The sequence below is a fragment of the Sinocyclocheilus anshuiensis genome, unplaced genomic scaffold (genome assembly GCF_001515605.1).
Source record: "Sinocyclocheilus anshuiensis isolate Anshui unplaced genomic scaffold, SAMN03320099.WGS_v1.1 scaffold655, whole genome shotgun sequence".
NCBI classification, from domain to species: Eukaryota; Metazoa; Chordata; class Actinopteri; order Cypriniformes; family Cyprinidae; genus Sinocyclocheilus; species Sinocyclocheilus anshuiensis.
Window position 1 is genome coordinate 641,737 of NW_015548221.1, and position 11,069 is coordinate 652,805.

Consider the following 11,069-nt stretch of genomic DNA (forward strand, 5'->3'; position numbering starts at 1 on the left):
TTCAGATCCTGATAATTGTGTTTATTTAGTCGAGATACTTAAGTGTAACAACTGGTATTGCAATATTTGTTGTTTATCAAGGTGTTCAAATGAAGTAAAATCCCCAGTTCCCAAGCTAAATGTGGCATTAATTATAGTAAAGAGTTTTTGTCTGTTTGGTTTAACTTTAAAATATAGACGTTAAAATGAATTCATGTTTTATAAGTGCTTATTGGCAAACAAAAAGGTGAAATTAAATTTGTTACCAATGAATAAAAATTGCAATGATAATTTATTTGTCAACTTATTGGATATTTGATACCTTTATAGTGTTTACTGTAGTAAAAAAAACAATAATTATTAAGAAAGTAGGTGATTTTAAAATGAGTTGTTTTTAGAGAGAAAGGCCTAAATGTTCTTTTTAAACTTTTTATTTTGCATACAAAAAGCCCACTGACAGAAGTAAGGTAGAAATGTCCTGGGGCAGTCACCCCAAAGGATGATTAAAATGTTTTTTATTTTTGATTATACATACAATCATATTAATATATGCACAAACACAATATAAATATGAAATACTTACAAATATTCAATTAAACACTACATAAATGCTTTCAGCCACCTGGTCCCGGCAGCTGGTCTCTGATTTTATGCCAAATAAAATAATTATGTAACTTTCAGATTTAATGAGCGATTCTTAGAGAAAATCTAAAGACACATTGCTTCTACCATTTCAATATGAGGGAGGGGGTTTATGAATTGAATATATATAAATTATCTTTATTTATTATTGCATTATGAACTATAGCTAAAATTCAATAAGTTTTAATATTTAGTTAACTGTAGTAACCTTGATCTGAATGCACCCTGGTGTACAAGTTATTTTTCGGTAAGCACATAATACAATAAACCATCTACAAAAGAAAACCTTACTTAAATAATTGCATTAAACAACAACAAATACCGGTAATGCAGCCATATGTAGCCTATATAAAAATCCAATACACAGCTCTGCGCTCAGTGCGCTGTAGAAACGTTATGACGTCGTAAATGTGAGACCCGAGTCAAAGTGCTACGAACTATTTCTGCGACCTGAAGTTACCACATGTCCTACTTTCTGAGGCAGCTAAGATTGAGAAGATTTATTATCGAATATGGCTTTTTTTTTTAATTCACTGCTAACAAGTTTTCGCGGCGTACTGTTCTCGTTGTGTAGTAAACTTTGCTTTCCGATATAAAGTAGGTAAATTCAGGTTGGTAAACTATGTCTTGTATTTCATTCATAAGTGCATGTGTGCATCTCAAACACTATTTCCCTCTGGAAAATGAGAGAATAAAGAGGTTGAATGTTGTTTTTGCAGGTGACGAGCTGTCATTTCCTCTAGATCTGAGAAACATTCACATTAGGAGGCTACAGCTCCACAAGTGGGATGAAACTGGAACTGTCTCGAGTGGTACAGGGATGTCGCCTGGGACTTTTGACTGGACTGGGAAAATCAGGGCAGCATTCACTGGAGGTGCCTGGCTGTCTCCTGTACACTCGCTGTGCAACTGTTCCTCATCTGACCCAGGACACTTTACACACTTTGAGAGACCTGCCATCAGTCACTCAGGTGTCAGTGGATAGCCTGTAAGAATATTATTATACTTATATATTAAAGGGGTCATATGATGCTTTTTTAAAGATCATTATTTTGTGTATTTGGTGTAACAGAATATGTTGACATGCTTTAATGTTCAAAAAACACATTATTTTTCAAATACTGTACATAAAGGAAAACTTGAAATCGCATCATATGACCCCTTTAAATTATAAATTCAGTTTATACATTCAGTTAATATTTGGCCAACAGTGTTTCTAACCAAACATGTGGGTCTGTAAAATGGCATAACTTGCTGACAGATCTCAGTTCACAAAATTTGATGGTGTGTCAGTTTTCACAGCATTCACAGTATATAGAAGTCTATAAGAGTAGTAATTTATTAGATTTTTGTCTTGTCATCTGTAAAGTGACTTTGAGGTCCTGATAGGCGTTTTATACATACCGATCAAATGTTTGGAACAGTAATCTTTTTTTGTTGTTTTTTATGCTGTTGAAAGAAGTGTCTAATGCTCACTAAGGTTGCATCTACTTTGTCCAAAAATAGAGTAAAAGCAGTATTATTATGAAATATCATTACAATTTAAAATAGCTGTTTTTTTTAATTTATTTTGTTTATAAAAAAGGTTCCTGTGATGCAAAGCTGAATTTTCAGTAACATTACACCAGTCTTCAGTGTCACATGATCCTTCAGAAATTAGTCTAATATGCTGATTTGCTGCTCAAGATGCATTTCATACTATTATTCATGTTGGAAACAGCTTTTACTGTTTAATAATATTCAAAAGTTTGGGGTATGATTTTTTTTTTTGTTGAAAGAATTTATTTTTTTTTTCAAAGAAAGGGGTGCATTGAATTGATCAGAAGTGAAAGTAAAGACAGAGATGTTATGTTGCAAAAGATTTTTATTTCAAATAAATACTGTTCTTTTGAACTTTCATGTGACACTGAAAACTGGAGTAATGGCTGTTGAAAACTGAGTTTGCATCACAGGAAAACAATTACGTTTTAAAATATATTAAAATAGAAAAGAGTTATTTAAAATAGTAATAATATTTCAAAAACATTTCTGTTTTTACTGTATTTTTGATCAAATAAATGCAGCCTTGATACTTCTTTTAAAAACATAAAAAAACCTCTTGACCAGTAGTGGAAATAAAAAATAAAATTATTAAAGTATTATTAGGGATGAATCTCGCATTAATTTCTGCAAAAAAAAAATCCATGTTGGAAAAGGTTTGATTTATTTTTAATCATTTATTTGATACATCTGTTTTTTAGCACTCTTTCTTTTTCAGTGCAGAGCATCATGAGGTTCTGAAGGAATTCAAAGAGGGTGTCAGAAAGTTTGCAGGTTAGCATTTCACTCTTTTACTAACTTTTAGTTATTTGCTTTCTTGGTTAAAAATGTCTTCAGACATTTGTTCTTGCAGATTGCTGTTCTAAATTAAAGGATTTGGACGATGACTGGTGCTCTTTTATGTTAATGACATTAATTAGGAGTAGTTTACAAGGCAGAGAGCTGAAACCATTCAGTTACGCGCAAGTTCAAGATCATTTGCGATTCATAGATTTCACATCTGAAAGAGAGGCATATGTGTGTTTTCTGTGCGTACGTTCATTCTATGAATCACTAGACCATATTTGAGAGATGATCGTAAAAGATTACATTTAGGATGGTTTCTGCGCAACATTTTATAAATGAGGCCCCAAGATGTCTGTTCCCATGCATGCCTTTTTCTCTGTTTTCTCCAATCATATAGCACACTGGTTTAAAAAAAGAGTTTCTACTGCATAGACAGCCAAATTTTGTTAAAATCCAATCTTGCCAGTGGTGAATCACCATTTTAATGAAAAGTTTGGAGCTTTTGTGGCACCATCAGCTAGTCTCACTGTTGTCATTTCCTGCGGTTCTAACATAAGTAGTCACGTGGCATTTACAGCTCAGGTGATTGACGCAAAAAGTTTTGTGGTCCTCAGCCAAATGTGGCAGACTTAAATCAATTAATTCAAGTCCAGCAACTGCTATTGAGATGAATAGAAATGCTAACAGATTCTACTCAAAAAAACATACTGTCACTGGTAGTTTGTTCAAGATCATTGGAAAGTCAGTCCTTGAAAAGATCATCTTTGTTGCTTTTCTGCTATTTTCAAAAGCATTGTAAGTCATTTCTATCCAGCAGTGTGGGTGTAAACATTTTCTCAGTTGGCTAATAGATCTAGAAGCAGTTCACACAGTTTGAAAATTCACACATCAAGTGGATTCTGGTTCTGAGACTGTGGAAGGTTCTGGAGCTGAGACTGTGGAAGAAAGTATTACACTTTTGAAGATGATCCCAATTTTAAAATAAATGTAATTGTCTATAGGCTGATCCTGCACAAGTTTTGAGACTTGAAGGACTTGATCAAATTATCTCTCTTTTGCTTGCAGTACTAGAATTTTTGAATAGTTAAACTGTTCTTGAAGGTGACAGCAAAACTTCAAAAATAAATAAACTTGAAACTTGAAATTTTTAGTTCTGAAGGCATGTTTTCAGATTCTCTCCCTCCCTCGCTGACTATTAAGTGACTGTTTAGAAATAATTAGGCATTCATGCTTGGATGCATACCACAGATGCATTTTCTTAAAATGAGTTTTCAGTTTTCATTTTGCAACCGTAATGAAAAGAAGGGCACTGTTTCAGTCGTTGCCTTCAGCAATCCAACCAGAAATGAGAAAGGTAATTGCATTCACGATATTAAGATGTGTGACCGTGAAGACATTTGAAAGGGTGACTTGAGGCAGCTGCTAGCTCTCCATTTGGATAATTACAAAAAGAAAATTATTGTACATGATAATGTTGGTCACTGAAGTTCACCTCCGTCATTTCCATACAATACCGCCAAATTTAGATTCCTCTTCATGTTCATATCATACATGTTCACGTTTGTCTAATCTACAGTTGGGAATTAGTTAGTACAAGCTATTCAAATGTACACTTTCGCCATCGACGACACTCATCAGTGCCCCAATTTGTCCTAATCTCCATATAAATGCATTTTTATATCTTCAGAATAATGAGTTGAGCTCTTGGTTGTTTATTTCGCCAGTAAACAGTTTTGTAATAAAGAACAAGTGTTCTGCCTGATTGCATTGAACTGTTCTTATGCATTCTATTGCTGTTGAGGATTTAGTAAATGGATGAATAATACAAGTGTATTTTGCAGTTTGTTATATGTTGTGTTTGCACTATTTATAATTTTAAAATTTCAAGTCATTGAAACTGGTGTTAAAAAGTTTTAAATTTGTATGCAAGACGTCTGTTTTGATTAGAAGTAGCTTCTTGAGTTGTAGACAGTAGATGTCTGATAAGCTATTTCTCTGACGTGTGCTGATGGTTTCCTACGCAGGTCTTCATGATACTGTGCTTTTCTGCTCTCTGCATGATTCTGCGAACTCCAGCCCCGCCGGTCACGTCACCAACAAGGTTAGAGAACTGTGTCGAATGGTTGTTTTCAGCCTCTTTTGTCACTGAGACTGACTCAGATTCCATTAAATCATTACAAATAGTCAATTTAGTAAAATCTCATTGGTTTTCAACTGATGCGGTTTGGCTTACAGAGAGCTTTTGTGTCCTTTGAAGCTATGCCATCCCTTTACTGTTAATTGTGAGGGATTTAATGGTTGTGTGTGATTTAACAGACAGTGTCGGTGTGGGGCAGCGGTGGAAGGATAGAGCTGACAGTGGCTCGGTTCATGGCAATTCAGGCAGCTATCCAGCCGGACTGCTATCAGAGCATGGCAGACGGAGAGACCTGGCAGGCCGGTACCTCTCGCAAGAGAGTCCGTAAAGCAGTGGACAGGACTCTGGCCCATCTGGATGAATGTCTGGCGTTGCACCAGAAAACTCAGGTTACTACACAAAAACACATACTCAGTACTGGAATACTTGTTAGTGACTGCAGGATACATTTCCCTTAAAAATGACAAATGGTCATATTTTATACTGTTCAGGGCTCGACTGCCAGGAAAAACAGCAGAATAAAGACTTTATACAAAAAGATTCTTCTAAACAATCTCTTTTTTTTTTTTTTTAAGATTTTTCTAAACTGAATCTGTCTTTATTTTAGATTCTGAGATTTTATGACAAACTTAGATTTTAACATAGGAGAGTGGGGTGTTGAGACAGTTTTTACTTACAGTGTGTTTAAAGTGAACACATAAGTTATAACAGTAGCTATGTTTCTGTCACCCTGTTTTAGTGCGCATTTTGAAGTATCGCATCAGAAACGAGTGATGGAAACACCAAATTCCGAAAAAAAAAAACTAAACTTAATTTGCAAAAAAAAACGTTTTTACACTCAATTGAGTTGGTTTTTGTCTTGTGTGAGAAAGGGTTAATGCAAATAATGGGAGATGGAAACAGATTTGCTGAATAAATTCCTCCATGCGCATCAAAAAAAAAAAAGTCATGTGACTTTGCACAATGGGACGGCATAACCTGACTAACCAGTGGACTGATCTCATTGCACAGCATCTCTTTCTGCCCGAGCAAAGTCTGACTTGACTGGGTTCCCGAACAGCAGGCTTCCGCATTCGTTATGTTTCGTCTGCTCGCACAAGTCAGTTATTATATATGAAAATTATTACATTCAGTGGCTTCTCCCACTTTTCTTTGTGATATTTAGTGCCAGTTTATCAGGAAGTGACAATTTTGTTCTCTTTGACACGTCAGATGGAAACAGTGCTTATTCGCAAATTCAGTTAAATTCAAGTTCATTCACAACTTCGTTGCAAAGCAGCCTTACAGAAAATTTGAAGTTTCTACATTATATTTAAGAGTGGGTTATTAGTGGTGCCTATGGCAGAAATGTACAGTAAGAATCATGCAGTTAGTTACAAATTACACATAATCAAACAGACAGTGAACACTATTAACTGCAATTATCGTTAATAGTATTTAACTTTTAGCAATTGACTAAAATTAACTAACGTTTAGTAATTAACGTGACGCAGCCCGGCTCCTCAAAGGGAAGCGTAAAAGTGATCACATCACACCGGTTCTGATTTCGCTTCATTGGTTACCAGTCAAATACAGAATTGATTTCAAAATGTTGTTATTTGTTTTTAAGTCTTTGCGGAACCAGGCACCACAGTACCTATCTGAACTACTGCATCCGCTTTCTCAGTCTAGATCACTTAGATCTAGGGACTCTAATTACCATATGTTCCTAGAACCAGACTTAAAAACAGGGGTGATCGCTCATTTGTGGTCATCGGTCCTAAGTTATGGAATAGCCTTCCAGCCTACATCAGATCCGCCCAAACCTTGTCAACTTTTAAATCCGCCCGGAAAACGTAGCTTTTTTCCGTGGCTTTCAATATCCCTTGACTCTCATATTGGCATTAATATCTTTTGACTCTAGCTTTTCTCCTCTATTTTATATATATATTTTTATTTTAGGCTTTTATTTATTTTTATCTTTTATTGTTTCTCTAGTGCTTAAATGCTTTGTGTCATTATTGTCTGTTTCTTTTAGCCTTGTAAAGCACTTTGGTCAACACTAGTTGTTTTTAAATGTGCTATACAAATAAACTTGTATTGTATTATTATTTGTTGCGATTAAATGTTGCGATTAAGCAAAATGTAGTAGTTTTATATGTTGTTCCAGGGTTAGCATCATCTGAGGTCTTCTAGGGCGTTGGCATCATCTCTTCTCAGGTGTTCGGTCATCTCAGATCTTCGCAAGGGTTAGATCCAGACTGAAGCTTGCGTAATTCCTAGTTGCCTCGGGATGCAAGTCCCGTGGCAGAAACAGAGAAGCAAATCGAGACAAAATTAGCGTAGCTGCTGTTGCAACCAAGCAAAGATGATGTGTTCAAACCAAACAAAAGAATGAAAATGTGCATTTGATCAGGTATAGCTGAAGTACAAAGTTAGGAGATACATTGTGTGAATGCTTGGCTAAAAAGATCTTTAATCTAGATTTAAACCGAGAGAGTGTGTATGAACCCCGAACGTTATCAGAAAGGTTATTCCAGAGTTTGGGAGCCAAATGCAAAAAAAACTCTACCTCCTTTAGTGGAAAAATATATAAATAATATAAAAAATTATTTAAAAAATAAATCTTTCAAGTAAAATATGCAAATATATCCTCTGGTGCTCTTCAGTCACTCTTGACCGAAAGATTTTCTGTTTTGAATTTTTAAAAATCACAGCTTCATCGGAATTGTACGAAACTTGGTGACATTTATGGCATTTGGAATGTGAACACAAAAAAATTGAGGGCTTGATTCGAGCAGGCTAAGTGGTGGTAAAAAAAATAGTCACACTTGTGATCTTCGGTCAAAAATGACAGACCATAAATGAAATGGGAAATGAATGGGAAATCGACAAAAACAGATTGTACAATCTACAAATCTGACACAATGCAGAAAAATGTACACAGCAATGACAGGGTGAAACTCTAAAACATCAACAGTGCAAAACCAACACATCCACTCTCACACACACACACATACACACGCGCGTACACACACACACTTATGAACTGGTGTGACTGTAACACAGCAAATATGTAAAATAAAAGCAATAATTCAGCTACAATGCAGTAAAAAAGTGGACAGCAAGAAAGAGGTTACACTCGAACACAGTCACAGTCACACACACAAACATACACAATTATACACACTCAAATTAATTGGTATGGCTATAACCATATAAACAAAACAAGTCAGAAAACTGAAATAAGAGGTTGAAATCAGATCAGACCCAGAAGGATTAAGCGCTGATAAAACATTTCTGTTAATTTTTGTTTTTTGTAACAAAATGCTTTCTCTGTGTTCAGGTTTGACTGTAGTATAATAATTCAAAAACTGACGCTTCAAATCAATATTTCAAACCAAAAAAAAATCTAAACCTTAAAAAAAAAATTGTCTTTGAGAATGTCTAAATATATATCCAAACCCTCAATTTAATAATAAAAAAGTATTTGTCTAAAAACAATTAGAGAATTTATAGGCTTTTTATATAAAGCTATATAGGAATCTATGGGTTAAACCATGGAATTGCAGAGGTTTTTCTTATTTTACTCTCACCAGATGGCACTAATCTGGCTTCAAAAATGGGATTTTAAAGGCATTGACTCTATTTTAACATGAAATTCTGCATTCATTGAAAAGTAATATAAAAATATATATATTTTTAAATTTGTATTTCAATGGGCAGAAATTGATCATAATTATTGCATAAATATTAATTAGTGCCATGAAATTATCAAAATACAAAATAAAAAATATGATTGAACAAAAATATATTACATTGATTTTACTGGAGAGAAAAAAAGTTACATTTTAGGTGTCCGGTCACTTTTGACCGTGAAGATCACAAGTGTGACTCCCAAATAAGGAGCACCAAAGGGTTAAATAAATAAATATAAATGTACTGTTTTTTACAGGAATTAAAACAGGCCGAGATATTTGGAGTTGTGGAGGGTGGAGACATTTTGGAGGAGAGGCTCCGGTCGGCACGAGAGACTGCCAAGCGTCCTGTGGGCGGATTTGTCCTGGATGGATTTCATTCTGCTGCCATGGACCAGGATGTGAGGGTTCAGTTGATTAAAGCGACATCTGCAGAGCTTCCCCAAGAAAAACCCAGGTAAAAAAGGCATCTATTTAAATTTCTGCCTCTCAGGCTCAGACGTTTCTTCAGTCGGAGATTGAGTGGCTAGATCTTCCCAAACTTATTACTCTCTGATTATGCACCTCGATTTTCAGCAGCCATAGCAACACTCCATTCCACCAGCAGCCCATAGCAACCACCTCATCCCTTCCAGGGAACTGGAAGTGCTGGGGTTAGAAAGGTTTCAGGAACAGACTTCATCTTGAGTTCCTTGTGGTGTAATGATTGATTTCTCTGATCTCCCTCTCTTTGAGGTTGACTAGGAGGTTACAGAATCACACAGAGACAATGGCAAGAAGTAAAGCAGTGTGGATTTAGAAGCGTCCTTGTGGCACAGCGGGGTCTTAAGAGTGACGCTTCCCACTGGGCTTTATAGTCTTGTTAGAAACCGACATTTCCCTTGGGTGTATCTCAGGTCACAAATAACTGGAGCTGGAGAAGGTTGTGAGGCAGACGGGCTGAAGGACAGGATACATAATTTAGGTTTAGAGCAGGACAAGATGTTTCTGTGCTGCAGTATTTATGCTTTTATTACACTATGTATTTTCACACTGTTATGTTTTGTTCAAAAGTTTTGAAAAAACTTTTTTTCAGCAATGATGCATTAAATTCATCGAAAGTGACAGTCTAGGGATGTTCATTTTAACCGGTTAACCGTTAACCGACCGTAAGAATTTTGACCGATTAATACAATCAGTTAAACGGTTTAAAAAGTCATTTATTTATTTATTTTTTAGTAATTTATCAAAATATTTAAAAAGGTTTGCTGCATGGTTAAAAACTCCTTTTAGTCATAAAGATAATCGGAATTGTAAAAGATTTGCCTTTATTTGTGTACATTCACAATAAAAACAAATCTTTGTGCTTTTGTAAAATAAGCCTAAAGAAAAATAGGATGCAGCTTTCTGCCATCTGGTTTCCTTTCGCGCAGCACAAAAATGAACCGAAACTCTGCTTACTAGCTACTTGTTGCACCGTTTTTCTTTCATTTTCTTAATTTATTATTTAAGTAAAAATATATTTCTCATATAGGCCTATTTATTCGTTATATATACAGGTGCATCTCAATAAATTAGAATGTCGTGGAAAAGTTCATTGTGAATCCTCATGTTCTGTTGTTTGCTGCTTTTTGCGCATGTAATATTAATCCACGGGAAACAAATGTTAGTATTTTTAACGGGTCACAGACACTTATCCTTTCTAATTTAATTCAATTCTAATTTAAAATAATCTTGTCGGTTAACTGTTAATAATCGGTTAACGAGCATCGGTTGTCGGTTAGGAAAAATAAACGAAGTGACACTAAAAATGTTTAGAATCTTATAAAAGATTTCTGTTTCAAATAAATGCTGTTATTTTGAACTTTCTATTCATCAAAGAATAATGGTTTCCACAAAAATATTAAACAGGACAACTGTTATCAACATTGATGATAAGAAATATTTCTTGAGCAGCAAATCAGCATATTAAAATGATTTCCGAAGGATCATGTAACACTGAAGACTGGAGTAATGAAAATTCAGCTTTGCATCGCAACACAGGAACAAATGATACCTTAAAATGTATTAGAAAAGAAAAATTATTTTAAATTAATAACTATTTCACAATATTACATTAAATTAGCCTAGTTGAACATGAGACCTCTTTAAAAAACATGAAGTACCACCCCCCAACATATGAATGTGTGTGCGTGTGTGTCTGTTTGTACATGTCAGAATGTGCTAGTGCTCCTCATTTTGCTTTGTGCAACTATCCAAACTTCTAACCTTAAAGGGGTCATATGATGCGATTTCAAGTTTTCCTTTCTCTTTGGAGTGTTACAAGCTGA

General features: G+C 34.9%; 1 protein-coding gene across 3 annotated transcripts in view; it reads left to right on the forward strand.

The window, feature by feature from the left end:
- The first annotated feature begins 1,015 nt into the window (after positions 1-1,015).
- qtrt2 (queuine tRNA-ribosyltransferase accessory subunit 2) overlaps positions 1,016-11,069 on the forward strand; it is a 17,669-nt gene continuing 7,615 nt past the window's right edge. For 2 of the 3 annotated variants that reach the window (XM_016441243.1, XM_016441241.1), the window contains exons 1-6: positions 1,016-1,232; positions 1,341-1,609; positions 2,879-2,934; positions 4,971-5,047; positions 5,263-5,472; positions 9,018-9,217. In XM_016441243.1, coding sequence (XP_016296729.1) covers positions 1,410-1,609; positions 2,879-2,934; positions 4,971-5,047; positions 5,263-5,472; positions 9,018-9,217 — 743 coding nt within the window. In that variant the 5' untranslated portion in view covers positions 1,016-1,232; positions 1,341-1,409. The remainder of the gene's footprint in view (positions 1,233-1,340; positions 1,610-2,878; positions 2,935-4,970; positions 5,048-5,262; positions 5,473-9,017; positions 9,218-11,069) is intronic. The other variant, XM_016441242.1, reaches the window with a different exon arrangement.